Source organism: Ambystoma mexicanum, chromosome 1q (assembly GCF_040938575.1).
Source record: "Ambystoma mexicanum isolate Mex_15411 chromosome 1q, UKY_AmexF1_1, whole genome shotgun sequence".
Lineage (NCBI taxonomy): Eukaryota > Metazoa > Chordata > Amphibia > Caudata > Ambystomatidae > Ambystoma > Ambystoma mexicanum.
This window is the reverse complement of record NC_090922.1, coordinates 78,613,533-78,637,494: the sequence shown is the minus strand read 5'-3', so window position 1 is coordinate 78,637,494 and position 23,962 is coordinate 78,613,533. Positions and strand designations below refer to the sequence as shown.

Here is a 23,962-nt window from a genome sequence, read left to right as displayed (position 1 = left end):
ATTCCGATTTCCGGGGTGCTTGGCACGGGCAAGGCGGCCACGAGATGGTCCAGGAAGGCGAAAAGACGGGCAAACTGGTTATCCCCACCAGTCAAAGGAAGAAGACTCTCCAGACTGGAGATCTCCTCTGTCGTCGGGAAATGTGGTGAGATGGTTCCGCAGGGCTCCACCGGTGGTGTCGTCGTTGCAGGTCGGCTCGGCTTCTCCCTCCTCGGATTCTTTAGGTCCTGTGGCGACTTCTGAAGTTCCAGTCCCCAAAGCCCTGCTTTTATGCAGAAAACCCCCATTCATTCAGCCTAGCTGTCACTCAAACATGCTAAGTGGTGAGCCGGGCGACTCACCACTTGGGCCAATCACACAAGAGTGCGACTTGAGTTACCGAGGCAACTCAGTCCAGGGTGCCTAAACCCCCTCCCACACCTCCTGTGGTACCCAGACTGAGTGGCACCACTTTTGGAGGCTTCTGTGGAGAAGCCCGCCAAAAAGTGGAACAAAGGGCTCGACTTGGGTTGGAGTCACAGAAGCGAACACAAACGCCATTTTGGAACCAAGTTTCGGCAAAAATTACCAACCGGTGAATTAATATTAATTTAATAAACCGGCGGTATGTTCGAGGCTATATTAAAAAGTGGTAGCCTCGAACAATGGGAAATTTCCATAGGAATATATTTGCGGTCGAATATAAAAAGTAGTATCCACTGCCACCAGCCAAAACTCGGTCGGGGGGACTGGACACTGCCCCCTCGAACAACAGACCCCGGGGCAATCGAATTGCCCCGACCAGTACGTCCACAATATGATGGTTTGTACTGGTTCTGTTCACAATTTGAGACTAGTAAAGCCAATGGTGACTTTACATGCCCTGGGAGACAGTAGTCAGTCCCAGGGTATGGAGTCTATGTTTGGGGGTCACTACGACACCCCTGGGTTACAGCACGGAGGGTGCTGTGTAACCCATATACCAAAAACATATGAAGCCCTATGGGGTAAAGGACCCCATGGCCCATAAAACACATACAAAGTCAAAGGAACACCTCAAATCATGTCTAAGAGTGGGAGGAAAAGAGTCTCACTCTTAGCAGGAGAAAAAAAATAAACCCCAAAAATCCAGCAAAGCTGCTGGGGGACTCACTAGGTTTGGGAAATTAGCCTTTACAGAGAATTCTCCCTAACATGTGCCAATCTCTTCAGTCTGGGTTTGACACCGCAGATTGTGTCACCGACTCCATGGCAGCAAGTACTGTTTAAAGGAGGTTTGCAAGGCTGCGAAAGTCAGGTTTCGCACCTGATGTGCAAGCTAGGCTTTTGGATATGCCCTTTGATGGTCTCAGCTTTTTGACTCTAGGGCAGATAAGAGCTTGGTCCTTTCAATGAAATCTTCCGTCAGAAGATCGGAGGTCAGTTCTCTCTTAGAGGACAGAGGAGACAGCCTTGTGGTTCACAAAGACGTTTGGTGGCAAAGGTGCCTCAACACCCTCTGCCTCTCTGCCATCTGCATCCTCTGTGACTCTGAAATTGCTTTGGGGCCTTAACCCACAGGACTGTGGTAGGAGGCCGGTTGCCTCTCTCCCAGATGCTGTGATAAAGTATTATAATTGGTTATTTATAATGCGCTTAATACCCAGAGGTTTCTAAGCGCGGACCCGGGGATCAAACCTGTGTTTCTCCGCATCATCTTGCTTCCAAGGCGACCGTGTTGCTCCTGAGCTATCCTCCCGGCCCAAACGTCTGATAACTGGGCACTACAAACAGTTGTTCATGGTTACTGCCTTTTCTAAAAATGCCTACAAACTGCCGACCAAGAGGCCAGTCCTAGATCTGCTCCTCTTACAGGAGGTTTTAACCCTGTTAGAGAAAGTTGCAGTCAAATTGGTACCTGTGGTGGAGAGGAATCAAGGCTGTTACTCGCTGTATTTTCTGATCCCCAGAAAGGACGGAGGATTGCGATCCATCTTGGACTGGAGATGATTGAAGTTCCACAGGAAGGACAAGTTCAAGATTCACTCTTTCGCAAATCCTCCAGGCCCTTCAGCTCCAGGATTGGATTGTGTCATTGGATTTTTACGATGCTTACTTCCATGTGCCAATACATCACAAGCACAGGAAGTACCTGAGATTCGCCATCGCCAATTCTCACCATCAGTTTGGAGTTCTGCCTTTCGGGATGACCTCCACCCAAGGATCTTCACCAAGTTGACGGCGGTGGTGCCAGCAAATCTAAGGAGGTGTGGGATATGCATTTACCCATACCGGGACGATTGGCTGATCAGGGCCTGTTCACTCGAACAGGCTCTGCAAACTCTGGAAAGCACCTGCTTATCCCTCAACTTCAAGAAGTCCCACAGGGCACCTTCCAAAAAGCTACAGTTCATTGGAGCAGTCCTGGTCTCTTCCTTGGGGAAAGCTTTTCCATCCGAGGTAAGGGCTCCTCACATTCCGCATATGGTAAGCACAGAGTGCCCAACGTCTACCGGCCTTCGATTTTCTGAGGTTGATTGGCACCAGGAAAATGCAGGATGCCATGAGGCCCATCTAAGAATGATATCCCTTCAGTGGGCCCTCAGATCCCAAAGGTCACAGTTCTCTGGCAGAATGATGGACCTTATTCAGATCCCGAGCAAGGTCACTCAGGATCTCCTGTGGTGGGCCTGCAAAGAAAACGTGTTGGAAAACTTTTGGCAACCATGGCCAGGGATATCGGTAGTTATGGATGCATCCCTCGCAGTTTGGGGAGGACATACCAATGATCTGACGATCTGCGGTCACTGGTCTCCATCGGAGACCAAACTACATTTCAAACTTTTGGAGTTGCTGATGGCCTTTCTGTGATCTGTATGAGGAAGGAGTGTCCTGATAATGATGGACAACACAGTAGCCATGCATTACCTCAGCAAGAGATTAGGTGTAGGGTCACTACCATTGTACAGAGAAGCAATGCAGCGCTGGTTTTTGGGCACTGCAAAAAGGAATTTCTTCTGGTTGGTCACATAGCGGGAGAGGAGAAACATGGTGGCGGATTCTCTGAGCAGGCAGATCAGTCTACCACAAGGGGGGAGTTAGCTCAGGAAGTCCTTAAAGAGGTCTTGATCTTTTGGGGAACCCCTCAGGTGGATTATTGTGCAGCAAAGAGAAAACTTGCTTATTTTCTTCCATCTTTATGGAACCCCAAAACCTTTTGCTATTATTTTTTATTCTGACCTGGCTTCACTGCACTGGCTTTTGCTCATATGTCTTGGTGAAACTCACACGTTCTTCAGGCTGTCAGTACTGGGAGACCGTGTTTGCCTTAGTCGTGTTACTACCTTTGGTTACTTTTTATCATTGAGCACAGCAGCTTACACTGCAGTACAATGTGATGCATTTTTGTTTTGCCCTAGACTAACACTCACAGAATTTGTGGTTACTCTAGGTGTGCTAAAAGGATAAGCTGGTGACAGCAATGACTTTTTTTTTCACTTTTTGGGAATTTTCGTTTTAGCCTTTCCCCATTTTGCTACTAGCTGTGGCTACTGGTCAAACATGGCCGTGCCACGAGATTTTTCGCTTGTCCTTTTTGCCACCTTGTTCTTTAGCCTTCTTCCTGGCCTGAGAGGCCAGGAAAATCCTTATAAGGACTTCCAGTGTCCGGGAAAGCAGAAGCTTTTGGGGGCTACTGGATGGCTGGGCGTGTTTGCTGGCAGGATGTGGGCTGGGACTGTCTGGTCCCAATCCACAAACTGGTCTCAGTGTGTCTGAGTGGTATGCATGAATGTTCCCGCCAGTGTTCCTGATTAGATTTGCATCCAGTGTTAACAGGAAGTGCGACCTGTTCTGATCCAGGGAATTTCCTCATGGAGGAGCTCTGGCAGACGCGTTGGTGGTGGATTGGGAATTTCTGCTCCTGTACGCGTTTACAGCAGTCCCCCGTAATTCCTCATGCTCTCGAGAGGTTGAGAAAGTTCGGGAAGTCCATGGTCCAAAATTGCCCCAGATTGGGCCAGGAGGACATGGTACCAGAAACATCTGGAAATGTCCATCGTTACTTCATTTCATCTTCCTCAGAGAGAGGATTTGCTCACTCAGGAAGGAGGTTGCCTTCTCCACCTAGAAATCAGAACTCTGAACCTTCACGCCTGGTTTCTGAGAGGTCGAGATATAGAGATTGGGACCTACCGGAAGACATAATGGAGGTGTCGCTTTTGGCCAGAAGACCAGCTACAAAAGCTCTATACCGCTGCCATTGGACCAAGTTTTCCAGATGGTGCAGAGATAAGGAAATTGACACATTCACTTATGACACATCATCTGCAGTATTATTTCGTCTGCTTCTGCCCATCAGGGGCTTCATTCAAGTTAAGGGCTATCTGGCTGCGCTGTCCATTTTCAAGTGTTCGCCGGAATAGGGCTCTTACTTTATAGTCCCTATTGTCATCCAATTTCTGAAAGGGTTGACTAATATCTTTCTGCCGGTTCATCATTTTATTTTGTGAGGAACAGACACCATACTGAATGCAATCGGCTGACGGGACGTTTGGTGTCTCTTGCATTGGGTACTAACACCTAATCGTCATCACCAAAACTGGTGAGATCATTTTATTTACAAAAAAGCTAGATACCCAACACTGGAGCATCATTTGGTTTTATCCCCATTATCACATTGGTACCTTCATTGGATAAAATCACTATTCCATCTTTTACCTCTTTTTCACCCGACAAATTTTTCTGAAGTAATCAGTGCTCAGATACGTCTCAAATCAGCTCCGCAGATGGGCAATATTCCTCTTGATCATTTTTTGAACCCATTGCTAATTCACTAAATGAAATCCTATTGGAGGCACTTAATTCCTCTCTCACCTATGGTCAAATTCCTGCACCTTTGAAACATTCCTTGGTGTTACCTTTCCTAAAGAAACCTACTCTGGATGCGTCCCTTCTGTCAAATTTCCACCCCATTTTCTTGCTTCCAACATTTATGAAACTGCTTGAAGCAATAGTTAACCACAGCTTAGGTATTTATTGGAAGATCCCCATATTTTGAATCCTTACCAATTAGGATTCCGTCCCCTTATGGGCACGGAGTCGGAATTGGTATCAGCATTAGACGGTCTTGCTCTTATTAGGGATCAAGGTGACATAGCAAGTTTCATTTTGTTAGACCTGTCTGCCGCCCTCGATACCATTGATCATGCTATCCTCTTGCACAGGTTGCAAGACATTGGTATCTCTTGCTCGGCCCTCGACTGGTTTCAGGCTTTTCTCTCTTCTCGTGTTTAATCTGTTTCCCTACCCCTTTTTCAATCTCCCACCGTCCCGGTCTCATGCGGTGTCCCTCAGAGCTCGGCTCTCTCTCCATTGCTTTTCAACATTTATATACAACCTTTGGCCCATTTTATCAAAACTCACGGCTTTCGCTTTTTCTCCTATGCTGACAACACGAGCTGCTGTTCCGTCTGGTATCCAGTCATAATGTCGAATACAATAATGTCGAAAGTCAAAATGTCGAAAACATTTAGTCGAAAATAAAAATGTCGAATTACAAAAATGTCGAATTTTTTTCAATTTTTTTTCGAATTAATGTTTAAATAAATAATTAATTAATTAATTATAGTTTATAAAACATAATTTTTTTAAATGGTTAAAGGTATATCCATGGTGGGTGGGGGGATGGGGAGGAGGGGGGGGTTGGGGTAGGGGTTTGGGATGGGTTTTTTTAATTAATTATTTAATTAATGTTTTATTAAATACTTTTTTTTAAAAAATTAAAGGTATATCCATGGGGGGTGTTGGGGGGGATGGGGAGGAGTGGAGGGTTGGGGTAGGGGTTTGGGATGGGAGGTTTGGGGGGGGACCCCCCCAATAAAAAACGTTAGTATGTGTGACATTATACATAGTTATTTTAACATTGGTTTTTCGATTTTTTTTTCGACATTTTATTTTCGAAATAATGACTTTTTCTATTATATGTATGTGTTTTCGACATTTTTGAATTCGACATTTTTGTAATTCGACATTATTTTTTCGATATTATGACTATAAACCGTTCCGTCTTCATCACGACGGAACAGCATCGTAGCTGCATGCTTGTCTTGAAGCCGTTGGTGCGTGGATGGGCTCAAACTGGTTGAAGCTCAATGGGGAAAGACTGGGTTTCTGATGGTGGGCCACCTGGAGTCATCTGCTCTCTGGACTGCTGATTTTTGGCCACCCACTTTGGGCCCTCTAGCTGTTCCTACGAATACAGTATAAAATCAGGGCCTAAAGATCTCAGCCTCACTTTCAGCAAAGGCCCAGATCAGTGCTATTTGCAGTGCTGTTTGTTTCAAACTGAAGCAACTAAAGAAAATATTACCTTTCATTCCAGTCTGCTTCCATTCACTGTTTCATCGGCTCTGCGGGTCGTTCATTGGCTTCCCGTCATAGCTTGGATTCAGTTTGTCACTCTTATCATTCACCAAGCTTATCACGGTATGGGCTGTCTGTCACTTCATGAAAAGTTTGTACCTTACCAGCCAGGGCAGACTTTGCGTTCCCCTTCATCTCTAGTTGTGGTGGTACCTCCTGATCGTTTGGAACACTGTGATGACTGGGCTTTTTCCATGGCCTGCTCAAAACTTTGGAATGCTCTCCCTCTGTTTTTACGGTACATCTCAGGTTTTCAAGCAAGCCCTAAATAAACCAAAATCAATTTAAGCATAATTTGATATAAATCTTATGCCGGCCTATCTGCATCTTTCAGCACCTTGATACCTTTTGGTGATTGTTGCGCACTATAAAAATGCAGATGGGTGGATAGAAGTTCTCATCCTATTAGCAGAGAACCACCACAAAACAGCAATAGACTACTTTCATAGCAGGGCAGGATGGGATGGCGATGGGGAATCTGCAGGAGAAGTATCCCTAGAAACATTACTCGTAAATAATTTCTTCTTCAATGGATTGCATTCTATCACAGATTCGTCATCTGATAGACTCCCAAAGCAGTAAAGTGTGCTGTGGCAGGATGAAAACCCTCAGACAAGGGAGCTTTGCAACACCGATCTGCCTAATCGAGCAATCGAGCATCCAAACCACATGCCACATCTAAGGAGTCAAGCTTAGTAAACGAATGGAGCGACGACCAAGTTGCTGCTCGACATATCTCTTTCACTGGCGCACACCCCTTTGCCAGACAGATGATGCTGCCATACCATTGGTAGAATGCTCCCTGATGCCTGGAGGCAAATCTTTTCCCGCTCTCTGATAATACCCTGCAGTGGAGAGAATTATCCAGCAAAGGATTGTCTGTTTGGACACAGCCAATCCCTTCCTTTACAGATAGAAAGCCACTAAGAGCTGGTCGTCGTGCCTACATTCTGCCATCCTAGCTACGTAGAAGCAGAGCGTTCTTCGGTTCCAACTTGTATAGCCTTTCATCATCCTAGGAGAGATGTGGAGGAGGGTGGAAAATTGGCACATCAATGCTCTGGGACATGTGGAATTCAGAAACCACTTTTGGCATAAATTTAGGCCGCACCTTGAGAGAAGACTTCTCCTTGAAAAATCATAGGAAGGGCGGTTTGCAAGAGAGAGCCTTAAACTCACTTACATGTCACGCTGGCGTGATTGCCACCAGGAAAGCTGTTTTCAGGGTAAGTAGCCTAATGGGACATGAAGGCATGGGCTCAAACAGAGCCGCCATCAAAAATGTAAAAATCAAATTTAGGTCCCAGTCCGGAACCAAAAAAGAAAGTTGGTTGGGAACCTATTTACAGGGCCTTTCAGGAATTGGGTCACCACTGGGGCCGTGAAGAAGGATCCTTGATCTGGCAGCCTCTTGAACACAGACAAAGCCACCAAATAGCCCTTGGCTGTGTGCCCATCTGAAGGCCTGCAGAGGCCAGTGACAGAAGGAACTCCATCACTGTTGTGGTGGGACAAGTGTAGGGTGTATCCTGAGTTCCCTACACCACGCCTCAAATTTTCCCCACCTGCACGCATACATGGATCTCGTAGCAGGTGTGCGTGCAACTAGTAGCACCTGAAGTACCTCTTCTGAGAGGTCCCAAGGTCCCACTCAACATACCTCCAAGAGTCATGCATGTAGGTTGAGGGATTGCGGGTACAGGTGGAGCACCCAACCTTCCGACTGGAATAGGAGATCCGGTTGCCAAGGCAACCAGGGAGGCGGGCAGATGGTCAAGTTCAGGAGTTCTGTGTACCATGTTCTCCTTGCACAGTCCGAAGCGATCAATATCATGGTGGTTTGAAAGCTCGTGAACCTCCTGAGAACCCATGGGATGACCGGTATCGGAGGAAGTGCGAAGTTGAAGTTGAAGACCCACTCCAACAGGAAATGTGTCCTCTAGTATACCCTTTGCAGACAGTTTTGCTTGATGGAATTCTCAGCACTTTGCGTTGGCTTTCATGGCTAAGTGTTTCACTGCCGGGGTATCCCACCGGGCAAAGATCCCTTCAAGAACTTCCTGGAACACTTCCCACTCATGTGAGACTGCTCTGCCTGCTCAGAGTGTCCACCAGCCCATTCTACACTCCCGGTAGATGGAGAGCCGAAGCAGAAATCTAGTTGTTGAGCAACCAGACCCATAGGTGCAGCGCCTCCCTGCAAAAGGGCAGGGACTGTACACCCCCTCTGCTTGTTGAGGTAGTGCATGGCCACTGTGTTGTCTGTCAGCACGAGGACGTGTTTCCCTTTGAGGGACGGCACAAAGGCCATCTGGGCCAACCTGATTGCTCGCAACTCGAGCCTGTTGATAGGCCACTGGCATTCCATTGGTGACCAAAGGCCACTCAACTGCAGATCCCCAACTCTTCAGGGACGCATCCGTGACCACCTGGGCTTGAGGCCACAGTGGCCAAAAGGGTTCGCCCGACCTCATGTTCTGTTGCCCCACCAAGAAAGGTTGTGGGCCATCAATTTTGTCAACTTCAGAATGTCCTTCATGGCGTCAAAGTACTGGGCCCACTGACTTCTCAGCAGCCACTGCAGAGATCGCATCCGCAGTCTGGCCTCTGGCAACAGAAAAATACAAGAAGCCATGAGACCATAAAGGTGGAGAAAGGAAGCCGTGGGTAGACTTGTAGTTCTGGAACAGCTTGACCATTTGTCTGACACTGGCGATTCTTTTTTCGGGGGGTAGAGGGGAGGTGGTCCACACCCAAACTGCTCCGATCAATTGGAGCTTCTGTTGTTGCTGTTCTGGAAATTCATGGAGAAACCCAAACTGTGAAGCAGAGAGAAGGTTTTCTCGAGCTGTGTCGATACCTCCTCCAGAGACCTTGCTCGGATCAGCCAGTCTTTCAAGTATGGGAATACATGAACACCGGATCCCCTGAAGTGCACCGTCACCACTGCCATCAGCTTGGTGAAAACCCTGGGTGCTGAGATTACACCAAAGGGGAGCAAAATTAATTGATATTGTCCCCAATAACTAATTTCAGAACCCACCTGTGCCTCTGATGCATTGCCACATGAAAACAAATGTCCTGAAGCTCAAGCGACACCAACCAGTCCTGAAGTGGTAGAGCCTGGAGAATTTCTCTCAACGTCACCATCCTGAACTTCCTCATGTACTTGTTCAAAAGTCCAGGATGGGATGGAGTCCTCATCTTTTCTTGGGTACCAGAAAATAGCGAGAGTACCAGCCTGATCCTCTCTGCTCGGGTGGCACCTCTTCTACTGCATCCCTTCAATAACAGGGCTCTCAGTTCCTCCTGGAGCTCATGTCCCAGTTATTGGGGGTGGGAGGGTTATGTCTGGTGGTTATCTGAAGAATGATAGAGGGTACCCCACTCAACGAGCTGCAAGGCCCAGACGTTGGAGAAATGGACAGGTGGAAGGAGATGACGTCCAAGGACTCATCGGCCTACAGGCCGAACAGGTGCTCACCGTCAAAAGCTATGTTGAGAAGGTTAGCTTGGACATACTACCTCCTAAACTGTGGAGGTAGGCTGACTGCCTTAGTACTTTGGATGTCCCTATTATATTTTGTTTATTTATAAAGCGCTTGGCCAGAAAATGAATGCTTCAAAGCGCAGCCATGCAATCTGCAGCATCTAGGCCCAACTGCAGTGCTTGGCATGCCACCTTGCCATTGTAAATGATGTGTAGAAACCCGCCCCTCATTTCACCAGCTGGGATGTGTTCCGCCGCTTCTGCCATCATTCTCTGCAGTCCCTGTAATAGTTGGAGAATGCGCATGAAGCATTGACCGGCTTCAGGGTCATGCTTCCTGGAGCATAGATCTTTTTGACCAGGACATCTGTTTTTTTGGATTCTCTGTCTGTAAGGAGAATGGAGATGGGCGTGGCTGGTCTAGAGATCACTGTAGCGGCTTGCACCACTAGAACTTCTGGCGTAAGATGAGATGACAGAAAGGGTAAATTCCTCCCCTATACGGTTTATATTTTTGGTGAGTTTTGCGTCCACAGCTGGCATGGAACATGGCCTTTGGCACAGTGTGGAAATGGGGTCTGAGATAGCAACATTAAATGGCAATGCCCTTTACATTTGTGGTCCCTGGTCTAGGATGTCAATCAAATCCTAAGCAGACTGGTTTAGCTGGGATGCTCAAACCCAAGGCCTCAACCACCTTGTTGATAGATCTTCTGTACTGCGCAGTACGGTGACCATAAGGAGCAGCCTGTTGCAGATCCAGGTCTGGAGATGTCCAACCTGCTTGCATCATACAAACCTTTGGCAAAGGCAAGCAAATCTGCTTGGTTTGTGAAGAAATAATCTCCTACAGCCACACCGCCCATAGGCTCAAAGCCAAAAGGCACTTTGTCCCCTTCGTCATCATACATCGACCTCATATAGTTGAAAAACGCTGATTGCGATTCAAGGAGAAAGGAACGGTCAACTGTCGTCAATGTCGATGACGTTGTTCCTACAAGGTGTCAGGTTTCCTTCTCTTATTCAAGTTTCCTTTTTATTATTATCCTTTTCAGATTAGCTTTGTGTGGGTGGGAAGTTTTCCATTATAGTTGGTTAGGCCTTAACTTGTTGATTCAGAATCCTGGTTCTGACCCAAGGCAAGATGGAGCCTCACAGTGACAGCTCTGATTGGCTAGAAGACAATGCTGAACAACAATGAACATTCTAAACTGTCACTCTGTGCCTTTCATCATCAAAACCCCATCTGAGAGGACGTGTTCAGTGGCTGCTCCTGCTTTAGTATTAGGCCTGGTGGATTTTATCCTTCAGATCTCAGCAGTTGAGCGGCTACTTTCTTGGGGGTTCAGGAGAAGTCTTCAGCTGGCAGGAATTCGTTTTGAAGATAGGAAAAGCAGGAAATCTTTGTGAATTCGCTCAGGAGATAAGTGACTTTATTTCTACTGTAAATCTGTTCATCTTAATAACATTCTCCTTGAAAATTCGTTAAAAGTAGTGTTTCTACTAAAACTATTGAAATATCGGAGTGCGCTTGTGTTTCCAGTGCGGTGTTCCTTAGCGCGAGATTTTGACTGTCGCGTGCGTATTCAAGTGAGCGCGTGCTTTCTAGCGTGTGTATTCCGAGCGCGAGTAAAGGTTGGTCTCGTGCCATTTTAAACGCGCATGTGTTTTATTGCGCGGGTGATCCTTTGCTCGAAAAGCTATACGCTGCGTGAGAACTACAAAGCGCGTGTGAAATACAAAGCGCGTGTGAAATACAAAGCGCGTGTGAAATACTAAGCGCGTGTGATTTTTAGCGCGGGTGTACAAAGCGCGTGTGAAATACTAAGCGCGTGTGGAAATACAAAGCGCGTGTGATTTTTAGCGCGGGTGTACAAAGCGCGTGTGAAATACTAAGCGCGTGTGAAATACAAAGCGCGTGTGATGTTTAGCGCGGGTGTACAAAGCGCGAGAATCTGTTCGTCGCGTGCCATGTGAGTGCGCGTGTGTTTTTTTCCATCGCGAGTGATTTTGCGCGTGAGAATCACTTCGTTGCGTTTGAACTCAATAGCGCGGGTGTTCTTATTTCGCGTGTCTCGCAGGAGAACATTATTGCGCGTGTGGACTATTGCGCGTGTGAATTCTTGCGCGTGTGGACTATTGCGCGTGTGATTTTTTGCGCGTGTGGATTATTTTGATCGCGCGTCTTCATCCGTTTGCGCGTGTTCTTCAACCAGGAAGATTTCTATGTGAAGTTCATCGATAATTTTAATGGAAATAACCTGCGTGTGCAGTTAGCACGTGTTTCCTCTTTCTTCAAGAATTTAAAGACTCAAGAAAATTATAAATAGTTTGAAAAGTTTTGAAATGTCAAGAAAGAACATTTTAAAGACAATCTAATTGAACTACCAGTGCATGTTGGAAAAAAGACAAACAAAGAACTAAGACTTCCAGTTTTGCCTAATGTAAGAAGTTGCTGGGAATTTCAAATATCGCAAGTAAGAGAGATTTTCAGCTTCTTAACCGCTTCTCTAAGAAATTTCAAGAGAAGAACCAGGTAGGATTCTCAATTATTAGTTAAGGATTAATGTCTTCCCATTCATAAGGTTAAGTAAGTGAATTAAGGAAGTGTATATGTTATTCTTTATCCTCTGCAGGTTCAGCACTGATTAGCCTTGACGCAGTCTGCCTGGTGTTGTTTTGTTGTCCCATTCCCCCTTTCCCTTTGGGGTGTAGTTTACAGAGCTGTATTGAAAACTAGTTCTGGGAAATACATCTCAGGGGGATTGTCGGGGGTTCAGCAGCTTCCGCGGATACAGGACCTCTCAGCCTGACACAAGGTCTCTCACAACCTGTGCCTCTGTGCCCCCTCAGCACTAGAGCCGGTTTCCCAGCCGTCGTGGTTTAGCACGAGGGAGTAGGACCAGACACGGTCACCTTGGCGCCGGAATCTCTGTGTGCAACTGGTGGCGTATCGGGCTGCAACGTCAACACTGGAATCGTACCTGCCATGACTTTCTGGAAAAGCTGGAGAATTTGCTCCTTGAAAGCCTTCCCTCTTCTCTCGACGAGCAGATCTTTGTGTGTTCCTCCAACTAATCTGAGTCGTGTCTGTGTCAATGGCATCTCTGTTTCTTGTGGGAGGATGAGGCCGACGATTGGCTTCAGGAGTGGGAAAATGTCTACGCAGTCTTACATTGCTTTTCCTCTTTTTCAGGCGCGGTGCCTTTGGCGGTTTGGCCTGATGGTCGAACACGCCAGGAACTTCGATTGAGGCCACCCGTGCGCCAGTTTCGCAAACCTAAAAGACTTTGGGTTCATTTGTTGACAGGAACTGCATGCCTCAATATTGTGGTCTTTCCCCAGTGTAAGGGAGGCATGGTATCACGAGTATGACACTGACACAAGAGGTACAATTTCAAAACCTTTATTCAATTTTCGGGGTTTGGAAAGTATCCTGCTTTGCCCTATAGCTATGATGGGAGTAGCGTCTACCATCAAATAATAAAGAAAACGCAGTGCTAGTCCGTCTCTGACAAATCAAAATGACATATACTAACAAAACCTAATGGCTGCCCAATCTCTTATACAAAAAGTATGTAATAGGAAATGTGTATGCAAAGGAAAATCAGTATTATAACATAAAGGATCAAAATGGCTGAGCCAGCTCTCCTCCCGACATTGGACAGTACGGAGTTAGGTGGTCCCCATTGACAGTATGACGCACTCTGGCTCAGGTTCTTAAAACAAAGGCAGTACAAAATGTGGATCGATGCCTGCCTGACCTTCCACGTTAAAGTCTTCAATTCCAGCTTTCAAAAGTTCTTTCACAATCCAGCAAAAGTTCATGCAGGTCTCCCTCCTTGGGGCTTAGACCTTTCAAAGCAAAAAGTTCACGTAGGTCTCCCTCACTCTAGCTCGGACCTTTTCCTGATTTCTAAGACTTTCGAATGTGCAAGGTTTTTACTATAGATCTTCGCAGAACCACTTTGACTTTCCCTTCAGCTCAGACTCTTGTGTTATTTGCCCCCGTGTCTCTTGTGCTTATGAAACTGAACTACCCAGACCAAAAGTTCAACATTGACCATTTACTTCCCCTTTTGCCGCGGTCAATCTCGACCATTATGCCTTTTAGAGTTCATTCACTTTGCGAAAGGTGAAAGGTTTTGTTATAAAGCAACAGAATTTTGAGTGGGCTACTTCTTTTCGCCAGACCACTCCGCTACTCTGTATCACTGGCTTTACAGTTATCAGTAATTTAAAGTTCACCACAAGTCTGCCTTCCTTCGCGTCTCATCCACGCATGCAGCCTTCAGTTGTGAGATATACTGTTGCAACTTCAATCTTTCCTTAGCACACACCAGCCTTTCATGTCGCTCGCCAACTCACCAGCTGTGCATTCTGTTCTTGTCTTGGTGGTTTTTAATTCACGAGTCAAAGTTAATACCACTAGTTTGGCCTCGCCTCCCCAACTCGGTCGTTCTCCCGGAAGGGTCGCTAGCGCCTGAAACACAATGCAGTCTTCTTGTCTAGGATTTGGCCTTCTCCACATATCTTTCATGGCACTTCAGAGGGATCTCCTGGGTTTCTCTACCCTTTGCTCTCATCCCTCTGTTGGTCGATCTGCTCCAGTAGGTTCGCCTTCACCCCAGAAGTTCTGCTCCATCTCTTGTTCCTCCTTGCTCACAGTGTCCCTCTATGTTGCGCCTTTTGTCCATGTGGGGAGAGCTAATTGGTATCTGATGTGTGTGATTAAAGTCAAGTGCCTGACTTTGCCTGACCCGATTAGCGGGATTTGTCCAATGATATATGTAAGGGTTAGCCTCTTTACCCTGTCTCCTTCTTCCTCTGCCCAGTGTTTGTGCAGAAGAGGGCCGGGGGGAGTTGGAACATTGGATTGGAGAATCCTATGAAATAGGATGGGTCATGGGTACGAGAAAGGGGGGAATACCACGTCTCTCCATCGGTTGTCTCACCCCCACTCCCCGAAGACCCCTCACCCTGGTGATCCTCCCACCCTGGTCCACCCCCAGGGTCTTCATCCAAAGGCAATGGCCATGCACTGGCCCACCTGAAAGAGAGAGATTCCTGTAGGTGAGACACCCTTTGGTTTCTCACACCAGACACCACATGGAGATGCCATGCAGGTCGGTGATGGACATTTTTCGAGTTGCAGTCCTGAAGCCTTAGGGCCCGATGTATTGGTGAACTTCGAATAGAACATTTATCACAAGAATGTTCCAAAACGCAGCGTGTAGAGCATGCAGAAAAAAGAAACTGATGTATAATTACATCACTACGCCTTTGTACATGTATTGTGCACGTCATGTCCGGAATTAAGGAGTGGTATTGTGGAGTCAAGAGGAGTCGATGTCTAGTCATACTACGCCCCCTGTCGAAAATGTTTTTGAGCACCTGAAGCTGGAAGAACATCTACCTGATAAGGAATCTGTGGGAGAATGCAATCCATTGAAGTGTGGTTTGTAAATAATCTGCTTGTGTGTTGAAATTGTTTTTGTATGCAATTCCTTTGGATTCGAAGCAACATTCCATATGGTAAATTCCTCAAAAGTGCTTTTGGATGATGGCTGGTTAAGGGGAGTGTAGTGTTTCTGTCATTGGTTTTGCAAAATAAATCTACTTCTAAAACCCTTATTTGTCAAAAAGTTTAGAAAAGCGATGCTCTGTGGACTAAATTCACGAGTGACTTAGAGTCCCAACTGTTCATCCATGAAACAAATGTATTTATATTAAATTCTGTTTCCTCCCAACTTATGATATCGATGCATCATTTGTACAGAGAAATGATTCGCCCATAGAAAAATGTTCGAGGCTCGATTTAAAGTGAAACTTGATTATGTATTTTGTGGCATAAGTAACACATTTCTTAACTTCTGTAAATGTTCTTTCTGTTGAAAAAGTCACCATTCTTACAATCGCTTTTGGAAAAACGTATTGAAGGGGACTGTGAAACTCTGCTAGCTACACGATGCAGCCTCTGAGGGATATCTGGGAATCCTCCTATACCACCTTCAGTCTCCACACTTTTACTTTGTTGTGTACCAGTCACCACCACATAGTCAGTTTCCTGGTAGAAACCATAAGTGTGTATTTCTCATGAGGAGCAAGGAAAAAGCCCAGTAGTTTCACAATCCATATGAACGAATTTAAGAGGAGAAAACCCAGAGAAGATCAGTCGTGGGAAGAGTTAACCAGTTGTCAATTGTACCAGCCCCTGTTTGGGCCTACACATGCAGAGCGGGAGTCTGTATGAAGCGCATCTAGGATATGCAAGCCTTGCCACCAACCACTGCATAGAGAACGATACTGTGGTGCTGGAAATGCCTTTTGGAGGGACAAGGCCTCTTAGTTCTTTGTCCTACCAATTCTCTGTGTGTGTTTTCAGTATGTTTTCTGCCACTGAGATCCAGCCTGGACCTCTGGCAGTGCAGCTCTTCATGTTTCCTTTTGGTAAACATTACCCATGAGATAGCCCTATGGCACTCACATAAGGAGTACAAGGCTGTACCCAGACCTGTGTGTTTTGGGCACCTGTGTGTTAGCCCCCAGAGCAGAGTATGGGCTGATGGCAGCTACATGCTGATTTAACAGTGGCTTTGAGTGTCCTCCATTGTTTGGGACACCCAGGCCCTGCCATAGGAATCAATGGATTCCTGGACAAAGGCAAGATGGCCACTGTAGCCTGTTGGGTGGAAAGACCATATATGGCTCTGGGGCTGCCTTCGGTAGACTGACTAGAGCCTTCCCGGGGACTGTGTGTTGTGGGTACACCCTTGGGGTGGGACCTGTATGAATGAGGTCTGAACTCAATTGTGTATAGGCGCATTATAAATAGTATATGGGTTTATGTATTGGCTGTGTTGTGGGTGTCTGGTTTTGGTTTGTGTGACACAATGCCTGGGTCAGCCCTAACTGAAACTGGAGTGAATTAATGCAGTGTGGTGTTCTGAAAGGCTGGGTGCTTGCTCCAATCCACATTGTGTTATGGGTGTCTGGCTTGGGCGAATGGCCTGTGAGCCTGATTGGCTGCCTACCTGCATGAATGCACTTGTGAATGTCTGACTGAGCCTGGCTCTACCTATCGGAGTGAATGGGGAACAAATGTGTATAACTCGCCAATTTGTTCTGGAGCTGAAGCTGAAACCTGAAGCTTGAATCCTGGGTCCAGTCGGAGGAAGGTGTCTGCAGATGCATTCCTTAAAGGAATCCGAAGACTGCTGAGCTGATCCAAGGACCGAATCAAGTGAGGACCTGGTTAGGTGACCTCTTCCCGAGCTATGAGGGATCATTGTGCACCTGCTACTCTTCACCAGAAGTACCCTGGAAGCCAGTCCTATTGCCTGCCATCCGGAGAAGGGGTTTTCGTGAGTCCAGAAAATGAGTGCTTGGACATCCTGATCTGAAGAAATCCAGTTGTGGTGCCCAGGCCCTGGAGGAGTGTTTGGGCCCGCTGGAAGCCAGATTGGCATAGTGCTGCTCAACACCCAGAGCTGCAAGTGTACGTCCTCTTTCTATTCCTCTCACTACCCCACTATCATGGACTGATCCCTCTCTCCTCTCCGCTCACTTGAAGCTTTCCTCTCCTTTAGCACTAGCACACCCTGCACTGCCTCCGACCTTCAAGGTCATCCAACCCATGAAAAAAGTGTCAGTAGCTGCCTTTGCCTCCACCTACTCTCCTCCTCCTACTCTTGCGGCTGACTCCCACCCTGATTACAGCCCTCTCTAACTTTCACCTTTCCATCTCCAACACCCTCGACATCCTTGCCCCTTTCATGAGGGTCCGACTGAAGCCTGCCAAAAAGTGCAACTCTGGGTACGACTCTGACCTGGTTGACCTTAAACGCAAGTGCAGGGCAGCAAAAACGAATATGGGTATCTTCAGGCGCACCTTCTGACAAGTAAGCCTGCCATCTTCTGCAAAAGCAATATAGACTCTGCATCCAGTCCAAGAAAAGAAGCAATTTTTAAGCCTGCATCTCTGTGGCATCCAACAACACGGCCAATCTTTTTCTAAGTCTGTAAGGAACTGGCCAATCCTATTGCAGCCTCTTCCTCTACCGCACACACCCAGGCCCTTTGCTCAGCCCAGGCTGCACATTTCACCACCAAATCACAGGACATCCTGTATTCTCTCTCCTCCATACCCACTCGTGCACCATCTTTGCCTGGGTCCCCCTCGGCCGCCTCCACAACTCCCCTACTTCTCTCCTCCCTCTCCCCTGTCACACCTGAGTCTGGTTTATGAAAGCCTCCTCCAAAACCATCAAGGACAACATTGACTCGCTAGCTCCAGCCTTGGCAGACCTCTGCGCCCTCTGCTCAAAATATCGTCTGCCGACCCTACTATTCTGGCTAACTATCGCCTGATCTCCAACACTCCTTTCCTGGGTAAATTCCTGGAGAAGTTTACTATCTCTCAGTTTACCACCCACACTGAATCTTTTGGTTGTCTCCATGACCTTCAGTGTGGCTTTAGAGTATCCAGAGGCACGGAAACTGCTTTTTTGAACACCAGTGAAGACCTACTCTCAAACCTTGACTCTAACTCCCTCGGTCCTCATTCTTCTTGACCTCTCCTCTGCTTTCGATGCAACCATAACATCCTGATCTCCCGACTCCATGAGACACCCGGGGCATCACTGATCAAGCTTTGACGTGGCTATCAACTTTCTCTCTGCTTTCACTCTCTCTACTTGTGGTGTCCCCCAGAGAAAGTACAGCTTTCTCCATATAAATAGCAGCAATCACCCCTGCGTTGGGGCGTACATGGCCATTATCTGCTTGTTCTGGTCTCAGCGAGGGTTCAGGGCTGTTACTGGCCATGTATGATATGATATGATTGTTTATTTATATAGCGCCTATACACAATGTGTTTCAAAGCGCTTCAAGGCAAGGGAGGGACCAGGGGAAAATACAACCACATTCTTACAGGCCATGAACAGTAAGGATGTGAAATTAACTATCGTACTCGGCCTGACGACATTTCAGATAGTGCAAGAGCTAAGACATAGATAAGGAAGGGTGGGGGGAGAGTGGGAAGGAAATGGAAACAGACAGGCGACTACCGTACTAGGCCTGACGACATTTCTGGTAGAGCCAGAGAACAAGAAAAGGTGAGGGAGAGGGGTGCAGAAAGGGAGGGGAGGAACAAAACAAGCGACTATCATACTAGGCCTGACGACATTTCAGATAGTGCTGGAGGGGTGGTGGGGAGGAAAAAAACAGTAATGGGAGGGTGGAGGAAACAGACGAGGTTGTTATCATATTAGGTCCAGGGACAATTCTGATAGAGTAAGTGCACAGAAGAAAGTAAGGGGATGAGATAGGAAAAGGCAGACGGGAAATGAGGAGAGAACAGAGGGTAAGCAGTCAAAAAGAGTGGAGAAGCAAGAGTGGAGAGCGAATACAATTGGCGAAGTCAGTAGTAACACAGAATGTTGCAAGCCAGAATACAAGATGAAGATGGGAACAACATGATTCAGGGTCACCATGAGTACAAGATGCAAAGGAAGTCCAGCATGAGAGTTGAGAAAAGGTGACGCACCGTGAATCAATGAAGTTCATAAAAGTCAAATCCAGCATTGGCCACAAGACAGTGATGGTGATGGAAGGCACCCGATGGGCGGGGCTTGCTAAGTGGTGAAAAAGAGCGGCAAGCAGGAAGGCACCAGGTGGGCGTGGCTTGCTAAGTGGTGAAAAAGAGCGGGAAACAGGAAGGCACCCGTTGGGCGGGGCTTGCTAAGTGGTGAAAAAGAGCGGCAGGCAGGAAGGCACCAGGTGGGCGGGGCTTAGGCCAGGTGACCTAGATCCACTTGCACCTGCTCCCCATCTGCAAAGGAAAAGAGGCTGGAGGGTCCTTAAGTAGGCAAACAGAGTGGCAAGCAGGAAGGCACCAGGTGGGCGTGGCTTGCTAAGTGGTGAAAAAGCGGGAAGGCACCAGGTGGGCGGGGCTTAGTCCAGGTGACCTAGATCCAAGGGCTGATAGCTATTCGCACCATGGGTTCCTGTCCAGGGTACAAATAGTTGTATTACTTTTTATTTAATGGCAGATGGGCCTCTGTGCATATTGTGCCAGCTATGAGAAACCTGGAGGTGTCTCCTTGACTAGTCCCTGAGGATCTGTCATCCCGGTGTCCAGGACACAGCCATCGCTATTGGATCCATTTCCTGGGGGTGGACCAGTGATGGAAGATCTGGATGGGGGGTTCATCGGGGAGTGGAGGTGGGACACTAAAGGGTGAGACTGGTATCCCCCTTCTGTCAACACCTTTTCCCCAACCTACCACGTAGGACACACACACTCTACTACCCCCCACCCCCTTTTCCGACCAGAACACTTTCGCACACCATGAAAGACGACAAATGCCAGAGCCGTTTACCCGACTTGTCCCAACACAGGGGTCAGGCAAAGTCAGGCAATGGACCAGAATCACACACACATGACGGCTCTTTCCCTTCCCCACAGCAATAAAAGGTGGGGCACGAGAGCACAATACGAGCAAGGCAGACCGCACAAGGGAGCTAACTCAGCACGGCAGTTCAAGAGAAAGGAGAAAGATGGCGCAAACCTAGAGGGTGGTAAGGAAAGAATCGACCTTGCCCTTTCTGACTAAGGCCCATGAAACCTCCACAAAAGGAATAGTAATACCACGAACAATAGTCAGCATGTGTTGCAGCAGATGTCAACGGTACACTGGGCCCTCCTCTGCTGATAACCAAGCCAGGGAGAGACGCTTGCCACTGTGGTACCTGCCTTCACTCCAGAGACAAGAAAAGCCAAGTGGTTCATCACAACCGGTGAGTCTAGGGGACAGCTGATGAGAAACTGCTACTTTTGTTCAATACTGTACTTTCTGCAATTAGCCGTTCGAACTAAGAACTGTTCACGTGAAAGGGGGAAACCAGCTACAGAGGAGTCAGGCACCCTGTGGGTGCTCATTCGGGAAACTCTAGTTCCAAAAATAGGGTAATCGCCTACTGTTACCAGAAGGCATTGGGAAAGGCGAGAAGAGGGTCTAGTAAAATCCTCTGTACAGTCAAAAGTCTTTGACCAAAAAAGATGATCGTGAAGCTAAGTGAAGTGAATCCCGCATCGTAAAGAATTGTTCAAGCAATTGTGAGAGACAAAGTTGGCAAGAATGAACCCGACAGAGGGATTCTGATAAAGAGGGGGCAGAGCCAAAAGTCCTGATGAATAGTGTGTTGACAAGAGTGAACCTGGCAGAGGGATGTCCACAGTGAACTGTTTAACAAGACTTAAGGTTTGTGAATGTCACAGATGAGATTGTGTCGAAATCCCCAGTGAACCCGATGGACAGAGGCTAATATTCGAGAAGGGTCTGAGCCCGGAAAAGGGGATCCAAGGGCGAAAAGGCATCACCCAACATGTAAGCAGAAAGGAACTTTTGTTTATTATTTTTGGAACACATCAGGTCCCTGGAGGCAAAAGACTTTGAGACTTAACCACAAAGGCTCTGATAGGGAAGAGCAGAACTGTTTACTTGTCCGGTGCTCAAATTGTGGGGAAGGGAGACCCTGACTACCGCATCCTGACTTATTATTTGTGAATGGTATCCAGTCAATATGTCGAAAAAAAAATGTTGAATGACAAAAATGTTGAAAAAAAATACCGAAAAAAAAATCAAATGTATTCTTTTTTTAATTTACATGTTTTTTTTGTTTCGCGAGTAAAATAAAAAGGGTTTGAAAAAAAAAGGAGGGGGGGATTGGGGGAACCCCCCCATTTAAAACAAAAAATAACAAAAAAAAGACATTACCGAAAAAAAAAAATGTCGAATAATCTTTCGACATTTTTGCATTCGAAATAATGAAATTCGAAATATTAACTATAAACCTTTGTGAACACTTCTTTCCTGTGAATCCTATCCCACACTCTTTGTTTGTATTTAGCATAAGGATTGGCAATAGGTTTTTCTTAGTAAATGCCATTTTATTTGACAAGACACCACTAGGACTGCCTTATTATAATTTTTTGATGGTCGTAGCTTGCTCCCATCTTAGATTTAGGTTTAGATTCGGCGTTTTTCCAACCTGCATATACAGTTTAATAAACACCCTTGAACTGTGATCACTTGTGTCTGGGCTGTGTAAGGAACTCATGGTGGCAACAGTAGAGACAGAGTGCCTTTTCTATGGCAGCAGACGGGACAATGTCGATGTACTATTTCTATGGTGGCTGAGGGTGGCAGGGAGTGCCGCGATCAGAGCAGAATGCTCCGGTCCAGCAGTTAAATGGGTAGAGGAGGGGGGCGAAGGCAGAGGGATATCTTAGGTGGTGGGGGAGGCAACTAGGAGGTGTTCCCTGTTGCGTCACCAAAATTAAGATCGTGCCACCAACGAAAGGACCTCAGGTGGCTGGGGAAAAAGTAGGTATACAATGGCAGTTCACATCAGCCAATCAGGTGGCTGAACACGCAGAACACCCTTACCTGGGTGCGAAATAACCAAGATGTTGCATCTGGAGTCATGGAAGCGAATGGTGCACAGTGGTGCTTCGAAGTGGTCCCTCATGTCTGAAAATATTTCGTCTGCCAGTCTGTACTTGAAAAAAATACTTTTAAAATGTGGGAGGAAGGTAACCATTAGAATAACTTACTTAATTCAACATCCCCAACCTCTCCATTGCAGCGGGCTTCTAACAGACCGACATGCTTTTTCACCCCCTTACTTTGGCATTCTGGTCTGTAACTAAATAGAATTTGTTTGTGATGAATATTTGGCCCAACCATGATCACATTTTAGGTTGGCAGGTTTTGATTAATATTCTGGGACTTTTCTACAGGGACTTAAACCTACTACGGAACAAACACGGGACTATCATTTTAGGCAGCCTTCAAGCTGCAATTTGGGACGTATGCATGTACAGTGAAAACAATATTTCACTTCAACATTTATTTTGATAACCTAAGAACTGCATCTTGGAAAAACTGAATGGATTGTTCCTTTCTCTGACTTGTTGCTTCTTCAATTTCCAGGTGCGAGATATGTGGTTTCCAGTGCAGACAGCGTGCTTCCCTCAAGTACCACATGACAAAACATAAGGCTGAGGCAGAGCTGGAGTTTGCCTGCGACCAGTGTGGCAAGCGTTTTGAAAAAGCACACAACCTGAACGTTCACATGTCCATGGTGCATCCATTAACACAGAACAGTGACCAAGAGAAAACGTTGGATACTGAACGGATTATTCTACTGGGAGATGACAATGAGACCGAGACTGTTTCTAGCAAAGATGTTAAACCAGAAATGACAACGGAACAGAACTCCAGTTAGTCTGTAGTGTGTGCAAATATGAGATGTGGTGAGCCAAACTCAAAACAAATGCGACCTCTGTGAAATGATTGGGCGTGAGCTGTTTTTTAATATTTTTTCCAAAACTATTGGATTTGGCTTCAGCGCCCTCCAAAAGGAAAAGAAACCATTTGAAAATGCACTTTTTTTCTTTTCAATTTATCCTTGCTGTTTTAGACATCAACCACATTTTACAGTTTTATATGCAGAAATCGGAGTTCTTGTGTGTTCATGGCAATACAAAATAAGGGGTCCATCCCATCAGCACTTTACCTTCAAAACACAATTTTATATGGGGGACCCATAATTTCTAAAGCATATGAACTGCTGTGACCAGAGCACTCGCACATGTAACCCCAGATACAGTTGAACAAAAGCCAAAATGCCGTCTTTTTTTATTGAGAGGAGAGCTTTGTGATTGTTTATTAAATTATTTACAAAACACTTTCTTTTACGTTGTACCTTTAAGATTTATACTTGATCGCAAATTTGAACAGCCCCATGTCTCATAGGTTATTCTGGTGCAGGATAGAAGGGAGGAGTGGGACACAGCTCAACTTTGCAGAGCAGCTGTCTGTTTTACTTTATCTGGTTCCTCCACCTGATGACTACGTATTTACCATAACTTTGAGGAGAAAAGTGGCGAGGCCTGAGGTGACTTTCATTTTGCATCAAAACTGCATGCGTCAAATGTGGTTTGGCTGGATAGGCAAAAGTCCATTAAACATCGTGATGTAAAGTTGAAGTAATGACTGATGAAAATGCACAATGGGTATAGCT

General features: G+C 46.5%; 1 protein-coding gene across 3 annotated transcripts in view; it reads left to right on the top strand.

Moving 5' to 3' along the window:
• ZNF276 (zinc finger protein 276) overlaps nucleotides 1-23,626 on the top strand; it is a 921,405-nt gene extending 897,779 nt beyond the window's left edge. For all 3 annotated transcript variants that reach the window (XM_069635568.1, XM_069635570.1, XM_069635569.1), the window contains one exon: nucleotides 22,870-23,626. In XM_069635568.1, the coding sequence (XP_069491669.1) occupies nucleotides 22,870-23,164 (295 nt within the window). In that variant the 3' untranslated portion in view covers nucleotides 23,165-23,626. The remainder of the gene's footprint in view (nucleotides 1-22,869) is intronic.
• The last annotated feature ends 336 nt before the right edge of the window (nucleotides 23,627-23,962 follow it).